At 38.6% G+C, this 19,076-nt stretch overlaps 1 protein-coding gene across 3 annotated transcripts in view; it reads right to left on the bottom strand.

Annotated features, from left to right (window-relative positions):
- Window positions 1-19,076, bottom strand: part of ZBBX (zinc finger B-box domain containing) — a 153,929-nt gene that overhangs the window by 114,056 nt on the left and 20,797 nt on the right. For all 3 annotated transcript variants that reach the window (XM_072618557.1, XM_072618558.1, XM_072618559.1), the window contains exons 5-7: window positions 16,005-16,053; window positions 13,122-13,231; window positions 3,663-3,758 (exon numbers count right to left, since the gene is read on the bottom strand). In XM_072618557.1, the coding sequence (XP_072474658.1) occupies window positions 3,663-3,758; window positions 13,122-13,231; window positions 16,005-16,053 (255 nt within the window). The remainder of the gene's footprint in view (window positions 1-3,662; window positions 3,759-13,121; window positions 13,232-16,004; window positions 16,054-19,076) is intronic.

Here is a 19,076-nt window from a genome sequence, read left to right as displayed (position 1 = left end):
TTTTAGCAGCTCTCCCTGACAATAATTCTTTCTTGGTCTTCAGGTTTCCTACTTTTCTGCTTGTCTGAACTCAGCATAATAAAAGCTAAAACATGAGAAGACAAAGGTAACAGTCACAGCAGCAGCAGCATGAATTGTTCAAGAATGAGTTACAGATTCCAAAAATTGGGAAATTGAAAAAAGGTAATATTTACCTTCATTATCACCATTCCTGGAAAGCAGCTAGGTGGTGCAGGGCAGAGTGCCAGGCCTGGAGTCAGAAAGACGCATCATCCTGACTTCAAATCCAGCCTCAAACACTCTGACCAGCTGTGTGACCCTGGGCACATCACTTACCCGTGTTTGCTTGAATTCTTCATCTTTAAAATGAGCTGGAGAAGGAAATGGCAAAGCACTCCAGTGTCTTTGCCTAAAAAACCCAAATGGGGTCATGGAGAATCAGACATAATTGCAAACAAAATCCCCATTCCCTATAGAAAGTTTGCCTGGTTTGAGTCACCAAAGAGCCCTCCCAAACGCAGAAACAAATATGAACCAGCATACACTTGATCTCCTTGTCAACTGGAGAAAAAAAGGATAGCCAAGAGTTCCACCAGCTTAGGCAAAACCAAATCTCACTTGAGAACTACTATGGAGAAAACTGGCAAAGATTATGAGAAGGATCACCTTTTAAAACAGCGAAAAGCAGTAGCGACAAAGACGAATCTACGGAAATCTTGGCCAGGACCAAAATGAGCTCTAAAATCCCCAGAATATTCATGGATGAAAATAGAAGGAAATATATGTGCATAAAATGGAGGAAATACATCAATGTAGCTGCACTTGTTCCTTTTTACTCTTGTAACCCAGCACCAACCAAAGTATCTAGAACATAATAAGGCCTCAATAAATGTCAATTGACCTATTTTCATCTTTTGTAAAAAAAAAAAAAAAAAAAATCTTCCTCTGAATGAGAAAGGTAACATAATTTCCAGTATCCTACACAAAATAAAAGAACTGGAACTTGGAAAGCCAGCTTTGGAACAGTGGACTGACCAGTACAAGGATATACTGAGGAAATTTATCCTAGAAATGACAAAATCTTTAAAGCACTGAGTGATTACATTTTTAAAGATCTGTTAGGGAAAGGAAGATCTAAAAAATGGGGATAAAGTCACAGATAAATATTAATACCCCAGAAAGAAAATCAGGAGAATATTCTGATCTATGTCCATATGAATATTTTCTATTGTTTTTAATAAAAGGGTTTTCAATGAAAACAGGAAGATATAAGTTTTTATAAATAGTTCTCTACAGTAAACTTCATATTTATTGTCATAATTGACTAAAAGGCAGAGAATACAAGATCTCACTGGATTTACTGTGCAATGACCACAAACAAATCAGGCATTGGCAGTGGCAGAATAAAGCTCAGTGTTAAAGATTGTCTCCCCCAAAAGGCATTTTTCATACTTATGTCAAGGTCATACAAGATTAGTTGATAAAAGCAACAAGACATAACTTGCTTCAATGATCTCTGATTATTCATACCAAGGAAGGTGAAATACATAAGAGATACATGCCCATCCAAAGTACTTCACCACTTTCATGGGAGATATTTTGGATAAGGTTCAAACATGATTCTAAAGATGCTAAGATTTACCAGATGTCCCTGCTTATGGATGACTGTGTTCTAATTACATCAATTCCAAGAACACTGCAGGGTCTCCTCTACAAAAATCTGTGCTTTTTCAAAAAATGATCAGCCCAATTATCTTATAGGAAAAACTAGTTAGAAATTGCCCATTGTCAGGTTAGGACAGGCAGCTGGAGGACCAGTCCATTGACAGGCTAATGACTTAGTACATCAGTACATGTATTTGGGGAAAGCACTGCAGATGGGCTATAGTTGGAGTCAAAATGGAATAGGAAGAAGACAGCAAATTGTATAGGATTTGAACATTGGCATAGTGCTTTCTAACTATCCCAAGCTGTTTCATGTGCAAAGACCCATCTTTGCAATGAAAATGTTTCTGCAGTGATACTCTATAATTATGAATACTGAGGAATTCCTTGAGGAATCGAACTTGGGGGTTACCCAGAGGGCAATGGAGAAGTGGATGGAGCAAAAACGTAGTTCCAATAATGATTTAACTTCAAGAAGTAACATAAGAGGTATTATCAAAAAAGCTGACAGAAAACGGCTGATGGCATTGTAATGATGAGGGTTAACAGGGAGTTTCACTGATACCCAGAAAATGTCAAGCCTCCTTCATGGGCAGATACTCTGGAGAGGGTCTATGAAAGAATGAGAAATGGATGAGAATCACATAGGAAGACAGGCAGGTCTGGGGTGTGACCTGCACTTATAAAGGGGACACTCATATCAAGAGGTTGGCAGATCCATTGGGGCACAAAATGAACATCATCCTTCACATGTGTATAATAATGCTCACAAAATGCTTTGCCTACAGGAACCCAGATGGTGCAAGTATCATTGTGCCCATTTCACAGATAAGGAAATGGCATCCAAGATAATTTAAATTACTTACCCTAAGGCCATATACTGGAAAATATGAACACCATGATACAAAGCCCTGTTTCCTGAAATTAGATTGAGCATTTTTTCCCACAAGACCACCCTAAAGCTTAACAGGTTAACTCTTTTCAAGTCATTGATTTTTTTAAATTAACAGACCCTATTGTTTCTTACTCTAGCAAGTGCAGCATAGTGAAATTAATTTGGCATTTCTTTGATTTGTAATCTAAGAATGCCCCAGTACAGCACCCTCTGTGGTAGCAAAAAACCGAAACCAAATCAATGCCCAAAATATGTAACAGTTGGATAATTATACTATAGGAACATAATAGAACATTATTAGGCTGAAAGACATTACAATTAAGAAAAACTACAGTTAATTAACAATCAAGTGCAGTTAAGAGAAACATTGGGAAATGTGTATGATGTGACAGAAAAAATAAAACAAAATAAAAATAATAACAGATAAGTACTGCAATAATATGAATGAAAGCACCTGAAATCTGATTAACTGTAATTAACAATCTTGGTCCCAGAAAACAGAGGATTACAGGGCTATTTTCCCCCTGTAAATAGGACACAATCAGATATGGGTGCTTTGCTGGCTTATTTTGCTGAACTGTTTAGTTTTTGTTTTGTGTCCCAAAAGAAGATTTGTTGGCAGGTCGCGGGGAGCATATTGGGAAATAACTGTGACGTTTGAAGAAATGAATCCACTTTAAAAAGAATCAAGTGGAAAAAGAGGAAGTGAAGTGACAGGCTAGTTTATGAAGAAAATGTCTTGCATGATGGTTTTCAACAAATATTACAATATGAAAATGCATCAAAAATTAAGAACAAACAATATGAATATTAAGACAATCTATATTCATTTGTAACCTCCATGGAATCAAACTATTACCCATTTTTACCTGAAATTTCCAATCATTCCACCAAGAATGTAAAACTTCATTCTAAAACAAAAATTAACTGAAAAGAAGTATTTAGCATCCAGTGAAGTAATTTTAGGAGATATATGCAGATTATCTGTAGGAGTCTTGGAAATTAATGAAAAATATCCTGTCTTCTACATAATGAAACATATACTTTCAAATTTTCTCACAAAGAAACAAAAACACATATAAAGCATTTCAAAAATCCCAACCTGTAAAAGAGTTGTTCTATGGCGCTTCAGTGCCCCCTTCTGATGGATTCTAGCAAAGCAGGATGAACAATAATTTTCTCCACATTCAAGGCAAACCTTAGGGAGAAAAACAGTAAAAGATACTTTTAAGATACAATCCCTAGTGAAATTTCACATAATCATTTCATTTCTTCTTATTATTTTCCCGGCATGCCAAGGTAGCATTTATGATGGAATGCTTAGAGAAACTGTGAAAACAATTCATTTAAGGGTTCTCTTTCGTTTTTGAAAACCTGCCTCAAGCTGTAGCTGCTAATACTGCACAGTAATGTCAAGGCTGCCACGCTGAAGAGTTACACTTATGGAATCACTACGAAGCTCACTAAGGGACGAGTGGTCTTTGCTCAGGAGCAGGGCAAGTCACACTGTGCAGGGAGCCTGTGAAAACACAGTGTTTAGATAAAGGTCGCTCAGACGACATTAACAGGATCTCTCTGAGCTTGAGCTGCTGCTTTTCTGCAGTGCTTTTATCTCTTTGGCTCAGTTTCCATACTACAGCTTTTTCCCATTTGGATTGTATTATTTGGTCAGTCAAAGAGCATTTATTAAATGCCTCCTATGTGTTAAGAACTATGCTTAACTTTTTACTTTTACCAGTGGTCCTCAACGTAGCACCCAAAGATCTTCCAGATGGCTCAAAAATGAAAGGATGAAATTCACATTTGTCTGAGAGAGATTCCCAAGCAGCAAGAGAACCAGGTGAACATAGGGTAAACCATCTTATTCTAAATAGCTTCACTTAAACAAAGAGAGCGTACAATGTGCTGCTGCTACTGCCACTGCCACCATCAGTGCCACTTCAAAAGAGAGCAATGCCAACCATGGGATGGCTCCCCATTGTGTCTCAGACAAGATCTGGAGGCGAAGAGCACTGACCATAAACACAAGGATAGCTCATGAGAGTGGGGGTGGGGGGAAGGCTGAGACAGGAAGTCTAATTATGATATCCTATTTAATACTTGTTTTTGATCTGCTACTACCACCAAAACTCTACTGTGTGGCTTATTCCATCACCCCTCTCCCTACATGGTGATAACAAGAGGCAGGTGGCAGAGAACTGAGGACATCAAAAAGCACTGGTTCGAGTTGTATTTTTTTGCAGTATCTGAAGCTTTTTGCTCTGTAAAAGAGTGGCTCAAACACAAAAGTATCTGAGAACAGTCCATAAGATCACAGATTCAGAGCTAAAAGGGAGCTTCTAAAGGCTACCTGGTTCAACCCCCTCATTTTATGGTTGAAGAAACTGAGCCCCAGAGAGGTGGGTTATATAAGTGGTAGCAAAGCTCAGATTTGACTCAAAGTTCTCCAAATTAAATATAATGGGGTTTCCATTGTTATCTACACAATGTTAAGGGAACCAGAGGAAGGGGGCCCAATACATTGGATAGACATCCTGTATAAGATTTACAGAGTGATATAGACACTATACAGATAATATTATATATGATATGTACATAATTATAATACATAATATTTTAGAGAGAGTAGCATAGTATGAGAAGGCATTGATGTAACTGATCTACATCATCAAAAGACACAGAGAAATCCATACAGTAAGTTGACAGACTCCTTCCATGGTGCAGTTATGAAAAGAAATGCATAAGAAGACCCAGAAAAAACTATGAATCCTTCCATCTTCCTGGGTTTTGGGCCCATTATATAGGCTGTAAGGCCTGTCCAGCTTTTCTACTTATGATGAATGCTTCCTTAATAAAATGTTTTTAATTCATTCATTAAAATGGAAGAATTCTGAGCTCCCCAAGTGGAGGAGATACCCATACCAAGGAAGAGATCACAAATTTATCAAAGAATTTTTGAGAACTTTTTAAAAATTTTTATTCTATTTTTCTCTCTTCTGCCCCTAATCCTTGACAAATCTACATATGGTTGCTAGATATTTTACCTGAAGTTGTTCCTAGTTTGTACCAACTACCTTATCCCCACTTCCATATTTCAGGGCCTCAGCTCTTCCCATTTGTATTACTGCAAGAACCTCCTAACTAGACTTCCTGCTTTAGTGCCTCCCCAATTCAATTAATACTCCTTACCTGCTAAGACCAACTCATCCTTGACTTGTCCCCTCAGTCTCATCCACTCCTACCTTTTCCAACAGTCTGCCCTCACTTTTATCTCAATTTTCTATCACTGGTCAAAACTTTCCTGTTGCCTACAAAAAAATGCCCATGCCCCTCAACCCGTATCCTTAAAAAACCCTTCCACGGATCCTATCATCCCTTGTGGCTCTCTCTCCTCTCCTCAGCTAAATTCCCTGGGAATGTCGTACACAATGGGTCCCACCACTGCTGTCCTCTGACTTTCCTCAAAATATTCTGTAATCTGGCTTCTAGCCTTATCATCTAACTAAAACTGCTCTCTCCAAAGATAGCAATGATCTCTTAATTACTAAATCCAATTGTCTTTTCTCTAGCCTTATTGACCTCTCTTCTCTACTTTCTTCTCTGGGTTTTAAAATGTTTGGCTTTTCCCACATTTCTCTCTCCTGGTTCTACTCCTACCTACCCAATTATCCACCTCCTTTCCTATTTCTCTTCACCCATATCACACCCAGAAAACATAAATGACTCCCAACTCTCTTCCCTGGGTCCTCTTTTTTTCACTCTACACCATCTCGCTCAGCGAACTCATCAGCTTCCATGGGTTCAATCATCATATCTATGTAGATGAATCCCAGAGCTATATATCCATCTTAATCTCTCTCCAGAGCTACAGTATCAAATTAGCAACTGTCTTCTGGACATCTTGATTGGATGTAGGCATCTCCAATTCATCATGTCCAAAACAAAATTCATTTTCTTTCCCAAAAAATCCATCTCTCTTCCCAAATTCTCTGTAACATCAAGGATCCCACCATTCTTCCAATTACATGGGCTCATATCTTGCTCTTGATTCCTTGTACTCACTCACCCTACATGTCTAATCCATTGGTGAATCTTATCATTCCTACCTTCACAGCATCTCTCATAAACACCCACTTCTCTCTGCTAACATCACCATTACACTGATCCAGGACCCTCACCACCTCTCTTCTGGACTACAGTAACTTTCTAATCAGTCTCCTGTCTCAGATTTCTTACCTCTCCAATCCATTCATCCACTCAGATACCAAAGTGATTTTCCTAAAATGTTAGTCAGACCATGTCAACCTCTATGCATTCCAGTGGCTATTACTTCTAGGATCAAACATAAATTGTCCATTTTGACATTTAAAACTCTTAATAACCTGACTCCTTCCTATATTTCCAATCTTCTCACACTTTACTCCCTTCCACATACTCTGTGATCCAGCAACACAAGTCTGCTTTCTCTTCCTCATCCATAACACTCAATCTTCCATTATTGTGCCTTTGCTCTGTCTGTCCCCCATGCCTGGAATGCTCCCCCTCTTCATCCTCAACTTTGTTTCCCTGGCCTCCTTCAGGACAACTCACATCCCATATTCTGCAGAAAACGGTCCTCTCTGCTGCTAATGCCTTCCACTCTCCTCTCATGTTACTCTCTTTCCATATATCTTGTCCATGTCTGCTCATTTACACTGTCTCCCCCATTAGAAAGTGAACATCTTGAAGACTGGGAATGTTACGACCTGTCTTCATATGTTGTGTTTAGTGCAGTTCCTGACACATATAAATGTTTGCTGACTGACTTACAACCACGGCGTTAGGTCAGACCTTCATTGTTTCTTGCCCATGTTAATGCCACAGCATTAAAGTCTCTCCCTCTTTAGTTCACACTGCTGCCAAAGTGATTTTTTCCTTAACACAAAGGTAAGCATGTGATTCTCCCACTCAGTCATCTCCAGTGTCAACCTATTATCTCTAGGCTCAAATTATCAGCTTCTCTCTCTTTAGCTTTTAAAGTTCTTCACAACTTGACCCCAACCGATCTTCCCAATATATGACTCGCTTTCCTCATCTGTGATCCATCCAAGCAGGCTTTCTCTCTATTCCTCCCATACCATGCTCCATCTCCCATCTCCCCATCTCCCCATGCAGGCTGTCTCCTACATGCCTGCAAGGCACTTCCCACTCATTTCCCCTCTTCCTTCAAAATGGAGCCCAAGCACTACTTTCTACAGGAAGCCTTCCCTTATCTCCTAGTGCTGACCCTCACAGGTTCAGCGTGTCTTTGTGTTCATTGACTTTATATGCTTTGTACATGCTTATGTATGCCCTTGTTGTCTTCCCTATTAGAAAGGGGGCAGGGATGGCTTCCTCCATGTTAAGGACAACTCCCAGACCATTCAAGTGTTCATTCTCCTTGCCGGGAAGTTATCTAGTCTGCCTCAGAGGCCCTCCTTCTCAGCTTCCTTTTCTGTCGCTTCCTTTTATTCCCCAGCTTCTTGAAGGCAGGAACTGGCTTTTATTCTTTGAGATAATCCTTGTATCCTCAAGAGCTTAGCATGGCTGGCATACAGGAAGCATTTATTAAATGCTTATTAGTGACTTGATATTTTTATTTTAATAACAAATAAGCTTATTTTGCCTACAAATGTGGGTAATGGGACTTAATGCATCAAGTCAAAAGAAATTTCTTATAAACAAGAACTTTATCACAAAACAATCATTATGATGAAAGTCTTCTAATTATCCATTCACCAGAGCTCCAAGAACACTCATACATATTTCACAACTGAGTCATTTACCTACTTCATCAAGACTTTCTGTCTCAGTTTGACTTAAGAATGGTTTGTTACTGGTTATTTAATTATTTGTTGAGAAGACTTCTGATCTACCCTTTCTTTGTGTAGTATCACAAATCATCTTTCTCAGGCCCCAGTTCAGATCAAAGAACTCCTTTAAAAAAAAATACAACAACTTCAGCTACAAAAGTATGCCTGATAGCTAAATTAAGGTTCCCTGCAATCACTTTCATATCCTTTAACAAGACCTTCAACAGCTCCCTTTCCTGTCTGATCTTACCTCTCACCCAAATCTGCCTCCTGCACCCCTTTCAGTCTGGCACACCCACTGGTGGATCCCTGAAAATATCTTGCCAAACATATTCATCACTTGCAAACTAACAGAAAAGGCATTTCTGCTAGGGACAATGTGCTTCCACTTCCATTCAATTCACTCTAGAAAAAATTGCCTTTCCAATCCTGACCAAGTGTTATGGAATATCTCACAAATAGATGCCAATGTTCTGACTTTTTTCTTAGCAATAGTGATAAACGTCAGAGCAGTGCTCTACAATTTGAAAAGCATTTTCAGTACAATTGTTTTATCATCATTTTACAGATAAGGGAATAAAAGCTGAGAGAGGTTAAGTGACTTTCCAGTGTAGCTAAGTTTCTGATAGGATTTGTTCCCAAGTCTTTATGATTTCAATGTCCTGAGACCTAAACATTATAACACTATTCCTCATGATACTGAGGAGCTAGATGGTGCAGTGGATTCAGCAGTGGTCCTGGAATCAGGAAAACTCATCTTCCCAAGTTCAAATCCAGTCTCAGATACTTACTGGCTGCGTGACCCTGGGCAAGTCACTTAACCCGATTTGCGTCTGTTTCCTCATTTGTAAAAATGAGCTGGAAAAGGATATGGCAGCAAACCGCTGCAGTAGCTCTGCCAAAGAGAAACTCAAATGGGCTTACAAAGAGTCAGACTTGTTTGAACAACAACAAAGATATGCCCCTCTACACAACACACCATTAAATCTGGCAACATACTGATGCCCTAGATGAGATTTGGTGAATTTGCTTTGCTCAACATCACACAGAAGTGCGACTAGAAGCTGGGGCTTCTAAGTCCTGACGCAACCCTCTTTACCTTGTGGTAACATCTCTAGTCCATCCTTCATTCTTCCCACTCCTCATTTATCATTTATTTATATTTTTTTTCTTTGTAACTATGTTTGGTTGTCATTTCTTATTCATAGGATCATAAATCAGTGTTCCAGATCTTAGCATCCTTCTAGTCTACCCACTCCTTTGTAGACTTCAGGTTCAGAGAAGTATTTGTCCAAGATCACAGTCAAGATTTGAACTCAAAACCTTTGACACAAATTCTGTAGCCTTTCTACTGTACCCCCTGCTATATTTTTTAGTGTTTATGTGAGCCTTTTCCACCATCATATCAATTCCTTGAAATTAACTGCCTTGAACATTCTCTCAATCTTCTTATAATGAATATAATAAAACAATTCTAAAACAAATTCTAGATATTTGATGAAGAGCAGACTGGATAAGTAAAATATTAGATTTACAGAAGTTTTAACAAATCAAATTTCTCTCCTTTCAAAATTAGCTCAAAGTATTCTATCAAATTATTCTACTCAGATTAATGCAATAAAATAATGTAACAAACTAATAATTTATATGTGAATGGATGTTTCTGAACTACTTGACGGTAATTCAAAAGTGTATTTTGAAAGTGCTCCTGAAATCTTATTTAAGACATTAACTTCCTGAGAAAACTTTTAAAAAATTGAGAAGTAAATAAAGTCTAGCTTCTATATCAATAACAAATTCTAAATTATCAGGGTCTGAATCCATACAATCCTGCTCTTTTTAAAAACTGTTGCTCCTTAATGATTTTAATGCATCAAGATGTCAGTGTTGGGTTTCTAAGACCAAATAATTCATGACCTGGTAGCCAAACTGTTGTTGAAAACTCACTTTATTGATAAAAAGCTGCTGTTGATGATCATTAAAGTTGGAATAACTATTTTTTCCAATCATCTTTGAATTTTCTTTCCTTCTTGTTTAAACATAATGAGTCAACCACTGTTACAGTATCTTCCTTCATTACATCTTTCCTAGTTAGGCTCTCCTGCCCATTCCCACTATCACCACCCAAGCAAGGTCATAAATACTTCATTTCCTGAGCCTTGCAATAGTCTCTAAGAGTCTTCCCATTCTAATCTCTTCTGACTCTAAATGGCTGAGGTCAAGTGACATTAACCATCTTAACATACCATTTCTTAGTATCCCCTCCTCAAAAAATCTTCAGTGACCAATACTTGTTACCAACACAGTGAAGTTCCAGCTCTCACCAAGTGTGCATTTCAAGCCTTCCATGATCTGGTTCCATTATATTTTTCCAGTCATATGACTTACTACCTCTAAAAAATAGATTTCAATGAAATTAGTACGGTCTATTAATTGACTACTAAATATGCTTTTTTTTTTCCTCCTCAGCGTATGCTTGGTCTCTCTTTCCCTTGTCAAATAATCACCAAGCATTTATCCTTCCTTAGGGCCCAATCACTGTTATGCCCTACGTTCTCCCTGCCTATCCAAATTCAATTAAGTCTTTTAATCTTAATCTAATGGCTCCTTGTGCTTCAGCTTCCCTCAGTCACTGCAGTCCACAATAACCCCTTCTAATCACTGAATAACTGCACCACTTGGTATCATTCATCTGGCATGGAATCATAGCTTTATATCATTACTTCTAACTTTTCAGGTGGCTGTGTTTTCCCCAACTAGACTCCAAACTCATCGAGGGTAGAAATGGCATATCATATAAAGGTCTATGCATATGGTAGGCAATCAATAGACATCATACTTGAAAAGAACTATAACATTTACTGTAGCCAGACCAATAAAGCACTGTTTCTATTAACAATCTCCTGGCATAAGGAAATAAAGCTTTTTGAATTTGTCAGGAGAGAAGGAAGGACTGGTTCCCACACAACCTTCTTGATATCAGCAGTTATGTGTTATTAAATTAAAATCTAGTACAGCAATAAGTGTGCCTTCTTGTTAAAACTTTATGGGGCATAAAGGAGTAACCTCTGCTAGAATTAAGAGAGCAGCTAGCCATCAGATGGCCAAAGATTAGCCTCACTGTCAGAGACCCCAAAAAGATAAGCCAGCCAGAGCCGAAAGCAACTGAGGCAGAAAACAACTTTGAGGAACATAACATGGCAGCAGAGAAGTCCAGTCATTCAAGAGAAGGGGAGAGTTGTGTTGTGGTAAGGAATAAGCCCAGCTCAACGAACTGCTCAGCAAAGATCCTGTCCCCAAAGGGAAATATGAGTCTGGGAAGGCACCCTATCGAACCAAAGGCATGAGGGACCTTGGCCACAGGTCTTTTTCAGTTATGTACCTCCATACCAGCATCCTCTAAATTTCTTTCCATTCTGCCCATGGCCTCTTCTTTCTCTGGACTTTGCCACCATGCCTCAGCTGCCTTCTCCCATCAGGACTGTGGCCCCCTTTTCCCACGGGCTCACTTCTCTTTTCCTTCTGAGGAAGACCCCAGACTAGCTTTCCTTCATTATCTGAGCCATCCATGCCTCATTCATGTGCCTTCCTTGTCCCTTCTCCTTCCCCCTTTGATGTGGGGTATCCCACCGTTAGAATGAAAGCTTTTTTGAAGGCAAGGGTATCTTTTTTTTTGGCTTTTCTATTTGAGTCCTTAGTGCTCAGCACAGAGTCTGACCCAGAGTAAGCACCTAATATTTGATAACATGACTCAATATGATTTTTGCCATGGACCTTTTGGGCAGTTGGGAGAGGATGTACCCCAGGTTTACAGGAAGGAAACATTTTACATTCTCTGTTCCTAATATGTTATCATAGTAATCACATTTTATTTGCTCTAATTGTTTTTCCCAGCTGACTTGTAGGACACTGTGTAGTGCAATGGATAGAGCACAAGGCCTGGAGGCAGGAAGATTTGAGTTCAAATTACACTTACTAGCTGTGTGACCCTGGACAAGATATTTCACCCTGTTTGCCTCAGTTTCCTGATCTGTCAAATGAGATGGAGAAAAAAATGGCAGACCATTCCAGTACATCTGCCAAACCCCAAACTGGGTCCTAAAGAGTCAGATATGACTGAAAACAGTTCAACCGTGCAGTAAAGGAAGGAGCTGTAAAAATGCAGAAACATCAAAAATCCTTTGAACCTATGGGAGTAGTTACCCCCAGAAAACCCACTCTGCAAGTCCACGAATGCCAACCAGGTTAGAGAGGTTAACCTAGAAGGGCTCTTATATAGTCGTTATAGTATTTCACCAGCGCAATGATAAATGCATATGCAACAGCATATTTAGCTGTTATCCAGGGGAATCAATGACGGCCATGGAGTTAGAGGACGTGGGTCCAAATCTCAGCTCTGTCATTTATTACCTATGCATCCTCAGGCAAGTCATTTAATCTCTCCGAGTGACACTTCCTTCATGTGGAAAATCGAAGCGAGAAGGTAGACTAAATGGTGACCCAGCTCTAAATCTAAGCTGCCATTAAATGAATTGAAACAGAAATATTTTTAACTTTCAGCAATAAAATTTAAACTTCTACTCACCAACTATAAGATATATATCATACTATTGGAATAAGACATGCATCTTAACTCATTTAAGCATGCATCTCTTTTTAAACGAACACTTCCACAGAATGTGCATTACCATCCGAAATTCAAATAGAGAATCCTGAAGAAAGGTACTTACTAGCAATGCAAACTTGTTCTCACACTGTCCACAAACCTTCCCCTTTCCGTTAGTTTTCTCCTGGGTAGAAATGTCTGTCATTTTATAGTTAAGTGGCTGTTTTACAGTTTCTAAAAGAAAGAAATTTTTGAATTACTTAAATAATTGTAAACTGGAGTTTTCTTTCACTTCCTGATGAAGTAAATTAGATGATATTTTCCTAATTCTGTAACAGCTTTTATTTTTAACTCCAGTTCACACAGTGTTAAATTATGGTTAGTCTTGTCTCCATCCACCAACCACACATATCTTTACATATTTACGTACCCAAACTAGACATTCTCTCAACAGATTCAATGGACCAAAGGAGTCTATATTGGAGCAAAAATGTATGGAACCATACATCCTTTTCCACTTTTGACATTTCATAAAAATAATTCATCTCTAGATTAACTATCCTGTAATTTTACAATTTTAGTTTCCAAAATATTTCAACTCTTCCAAATCAAAATAAAATGTTCAGCTATAAATATTTGTGTGTGTCTGTGTGTATGTATATACATATGTATACGTATATAACTGTGTATGTGTGTATATCATAACTGAAAGATATGGGAAATCTCCTTAGGGACATACTATAACTTTGTACCAAATGTCTTCAAAGATGGCTGTTACCTACTTTGTGACAGTTAACATAGAAACCTGCCTGAGTAAACCACAGGGGATCAGGCAGGATGCTAGTGGAACATGGGACATGCCAATCCACCCAAAGAGAGCCCAAGGAGACTTCTTAAATACCAAAGAGGAACAGAACCTTAAAGGAGAACACCAGCTGAGGAGAAGGCTAAAGCAAAGGAACTGGGAAGACCATCTCTGCATGTTGGGACAATGAGGCCTCACTGTGCCCTGAGTTCTCTATGGGGCTCTAGTCAAAGGAAGTTCTCTTCTGCCAAATCAGGAGCAAAGGGATTCGGTACCTGGCTCTCTACTCAATACCTGTGATTAAAAGCACTAAACTTGGCATTTCTATAAGCTGTTTCTGAGTTTTGCATTCAACTTTTTTTTTTACTGCAATAAAACCAAGTTCTCTTTCATGTCAGTATGAAGAATATGAAATATTATTTGATTTATACATTAGCGAGAATGTTTGAATGGGAGATACTGGTATCAATCTTTCTACTTGTTTAATAGAGAAATTTCCCCAGATTTGTGGGTAAGAAATTGAACCAAGGAAATTGAAAATATCCCCCCAAAAAGAAAGTTAGGAGTTTGATATTATTTAGAATCCTGACCCAAGGGCTAGAAGTATAATGAAAAAAAAAATGCTGAACTTAGGGAACTGACGTGATTTTCTGAAGAGTTTTTATAAACTCAAAAGATCTCCCTGGTTTTCATTATTATTTTAAAAAAGGTTGTTCATGTTCTTTTAGTTTCCATTAATTAAAGAATATACTACATTTTAGGCTTCTAACATAGCTTTCAATTGTCTAAGATTTTTAAGTGAATCTCAAGAATTTTGACATGAAAAATCGTGTTTTATAAAAGGGGGAGAGAGTCATAATATCACTAATGTACTCACAAAACAGGCAAATTCTAATCTTATTTCTTACAAAGTACTCAAAGTAAACTGAATGAAACCTAATTTCAAATATGGTTATCTTTTTCAGTTTTCATGTGATTGTTTTGGGTTTGGTTTTTAGTTTTATCCAGCAACCTGGAGCAATTCTGGACATTTTAGGATTGATTTTAGAATAGAGTCTCAGTAGCCAGTGGTAGCAGCAGTCAACCCAAGTTCTGAATTACGTGTCTAGCCATGTGATTTTGTGCCTATCACTTTATTAATCTGATTTTTTTCTGTGTTCTCTTCCACTGAATTCCCTACCAGAGTCCCTCACTGTGGCCTAGAGAGCTCTCAAAGTTTTGCCATAGATTTGAAATCTCTGAATGGTCCCACCAAGTAGCAGGAAAGACTTTCTATGAACACAGACTGTATGTCTACCATGCAAAGGTCAATTTAACTGAGTTTCAAGAGCCTCATCACCAGAAGGTAATGAATTCTCTTGGCCTCAGCAACCAAGAAGACCATCCCTTAAGTCAGGCACAGGAGGGTCATGGAAGAACATCTGCACTAGTGAAATCCCATGCCCCAGATGTAGAAAACATAATAGGAGCCACCTAACTGGATTAGAGGATTATAAAATAGTGACAAGAGCCCACGTTTATATCACGCAGGGATGTTTATGATATACTCTACCCATAGCAACCCTATGAAGGAGGTAGTTTGACTATTATTGTCACTATAGTAAAGATGAGGAAATTGAGTTTCAGAAAATATTGACAATATTTCCTTTTTAACTTCTGCATATGACTCTCAGTGAAGCACATGGCCTCTCTGTGGGTACTGAAAGCACTGCATTGATTCTTCTCTGTAGCTGAAAAGCAAAGGGTGTGTGTGTGTGTGTGTGTGTGCGTGTGTGTGTGTGTGTGTGTGTGTGTGTGTGTGTGTGTGTGTATACAAAGGTCAGGGTGGGGAGCCTCATGATTATATCAGCATAGGGAACACCTAGAGTGGTAACTCTCTTCATGATGCAAATCAGCAACTTGCCTACAATTTATAATCTCAAAATGGTGCCTTGAGTTGCTGAGAAGTGACTTGACCATACTCACTCAGCCATAAGGTGACTAGAAGAATCTCTAGAATCTATTCCTTCCTGACATGAAGGTCAACACTCATGGCCAGCTCCTAAAACAAACTTCCCCTCTAGAAATATAAATAATTTCCAATATTATTATTGTTCCTAATTGAAGGCATAATTAAGGACCACCAAGGAATCATATGTTGAAATTTAAAAAATAAATATTTTATACTTTTTACTTCAAAAAAATTAATATTAAAATATTTACCTTGAACCTGATCCTTCAGGATTTTTAATTTCACTTTTCCTGGAGATATCTGTATTAATGAAATATGAGCTCTTACCATATTATTGAAGAATGCATAGGACTTATTTAAAGAAAACTGACAATATTATTACTGAAAACAAGTATTAAAGATAATTCACATTTTGCAATACTTTGAATGGAAAGTTTTCCTGCTGAAGCATAATAATATAAAAACTAATGTTTTACAATTAAACATTTCCAATTTAAAAGGAAAATAGACATGAAAAAGTAAATTTTAAAAAGAATTGGAAAAAATATTTAGGAGTCATTATTTAGAATTCTAACAACAAAATGAAACTGTCTCCTGTAAAGAAAAGTTATAGGTAAATATTCAGTTGCTATACAATAACTTCTCACTGGGTCCATTATTTTTGAAACTGATTCTAGGTGAAGTTCCATGGTATAGGAACTTGGGAGGAACCCACTGGACCTGGGTTCTGGTCCCATTTGTACCATTAACTGACTGTGTGACCTTGAACAAGTCACTTTTCCTCATGTACTTCATCTGTAAAATAAGGAGTTCTGAGGATCCTGAAGGTTCATTCCAGCTCTAAAAGTCTATAATTCTATGATTCTGTTTTTCCAGATTGAGTTACTCTAAATATGCTCTATGTCCATAAGTATATAAGCTATTAACTCTGTTACCCCAATGACAAGTGTCCTCCCAGACCAAGACCTGTAGTTACTCCACATATAATTGAAAAGGATGTACGTATGTGTATACACATATCGATTTGCATGTACATGTGCGACTATACATGAAACAAGAGAGATCATTCTCTGTCCATCTGGTGTCTATGACACCTAAGTATAAGAAATTTTTACATTTCTTAATACATTTTTTTGGATCTCAAATGTCTTTCCCAAGGTTCAGCCATTGCCACTTTCCAATGTCTTCACTTTGCTTGACAAAAAGATTTAAGGTTAGGTAATAAATGAAAACAGGAATTTCAAAATAAGCCTAGAGAGTATGGAAGATTCAAAGAGCCCAAGAAATTAATTAATAAGAGAACTGCATATGTGATAACCTTGCTAAACTGTCTGCACACGGAGTCATTTGATTTAAATTCATTTCTGAAGAAAACGCCCAAGCACACTGGATAATCTGCCCACAAATGTATTTCATGTCTCATGATGAATTTTTAATTTGCATGCTTAGTTGCTCAACTTGTACATGTAAATATAAGAATAATGGATTTATCAACCTCGGTCTCCTCCTTCACAAATATGACCCTAATTTTTTCTCAACGACATCAGCAATTTTGCTTCAGAAATGGAATTCAACGTCCATCATTCCTGAAGTCATGGTTGCTTGGATTCTACGAAGCCACATCAAGACCCCAGGAGTAGCCTCCCCATCCAGGTAAACAAAAAAGCCCAAGGGAAACTGAAAACTTCTGAGTCAGCCTGTCAGAGAAAGTCCAGCAGTAATGACCCAAAGTTCCTTTGCTGTTGGCAGAAGGTATGAATATAAACTAGCTGCCAGTTCCTCAAGAGACTTCTCTTCCCCCCACTAGCAGGCCTCTGAACCAGTCCCCAGGTCTAGGCTCTTAAATCCCTTCCCCCAATGCCTAATGTCCTGCTGGACCCAAGTAATAACCCTGTAAAAACCTACCAGACTGATTAAGGGTTGGGGGGAGAGGGAGGTTGCTCGTTTCCCTCTGAGGCACTAGCAGAATTCTAATCAGGATCAGTTCCACCTGGGATCCCAGAGACCCTGACCTGTCTCATCATCATCCCTGCTTGTCCTTATTGTAAGTATGGCCCCCTCAACAAAACCAGCTGCTTTCCCGTGTTCTTGTGGCTTCAGTGTTTCCTTGTGCTAGACCTGGCGTCCTGAACCTTTCTATGTGTGTATTAAAACAATCCATCACACAAAAGCTAAAAAAGATAAAATCACCAGTCCAGCAAATCACATTTTGATTTAAAAATTATTACTGATGATAGAAATTATTTTTTAATCTCTTGACAGATAGACAGATGGAATTAACACATCTAACTGGGATGTGGTCAATCATTTGGTTTGGACATCATCATGCTGGGTCAGGCCAGATACACAAACTGAGTAAACAGATATAAATATAGATAAACTCTTGTTTTTGTAATTCTACACTTCATTTTTGCACCATATACTGATAGTTAAAAGGTTCTTCAAAAAGCAGAGAAAACAACTTAAAATGAAGATTTTGACTGCTTTTCTTCAAGCAAGGCACACACTTACTGCACTTTGATTTTCATCTGATCTCTATCCCTACCTCAGTGTTTTCCTTTAATACACAGTCAGCCCAGGGCCCCGGGAAAGGTCCACTGACCAGGCCATCCCCCTTGCCAGGCTGGCAGAGCACTCACTAGAAATGTGGAGAGGATTCCCTCCCCCTCCAACCCCACCACAGCCAGAGGCACAACTGCAAGGGTCCCTCACACAGGGACATCCCAACAAGAACTCATGGTGGTTCATGTCTGATGCATCTTGACCCCATCTGAGGTTTTCTTGGCAGAGATTTTGGAGTAGTTTGCCATTTTCCTTCTCTAGCTCATTTTACAGATGAGAAAACTCAGGCAAACTGGGTGAAATGACTTGCCCAGTGTTCCACAGCTAGTAAGTATCTGAGGGGCAGAATTGAACTCAAGCCTTCCTGACTCCAGGGCCAGCACTCTACCCACTAAGTTACCTAGCAGCCCTCCAATAAGAAGCTTGGATTTAATTAACCTCCAAGCTTCTCTTAACAAAATTGTTATCTGTCTATCATTGTCCCTTCTTCTGCCACTTACAGGTTTCTGTCGGTCAGTCAACTATTTATTTATTAAGCACCTGCTATGTGCTAGGCTAAGTGTTAGGAGTAGAAAAAGAGGCAAAAGGTAGTCCCTACTCTCAAGGAGTCACAATCTAATGCCAGGGTGATCTAATGGTTTCTATAACTCAACTCCCAACCTCCTGCTTTCTATACCCCAGTGACTGTGTGACACATACTCTCATTGAGAAGTGAAAATCTCTCTCTCACCCTTCCCACTTCCTCCCTGCTTTCTCCAAAC

Source organism: Notamacropus eugenii, chromosome 6 (genome assembly GCF_028372415.1).
Source record: "Notamacropus eugenii isolate mMacEug1 chromosome 6, mMacEug1.pri_v2, whole genome shotgun sequence".
Taxonomy (NCBI): Eukaryota; Metazoa; Chordata; class Mammalia; order Diprotodontia; family Macropodidae; genus Notamacropus; species Notamacropus eugenii.
This window is presented reverse-complemented; position numbering and strand designations above follow the sequence as displayed.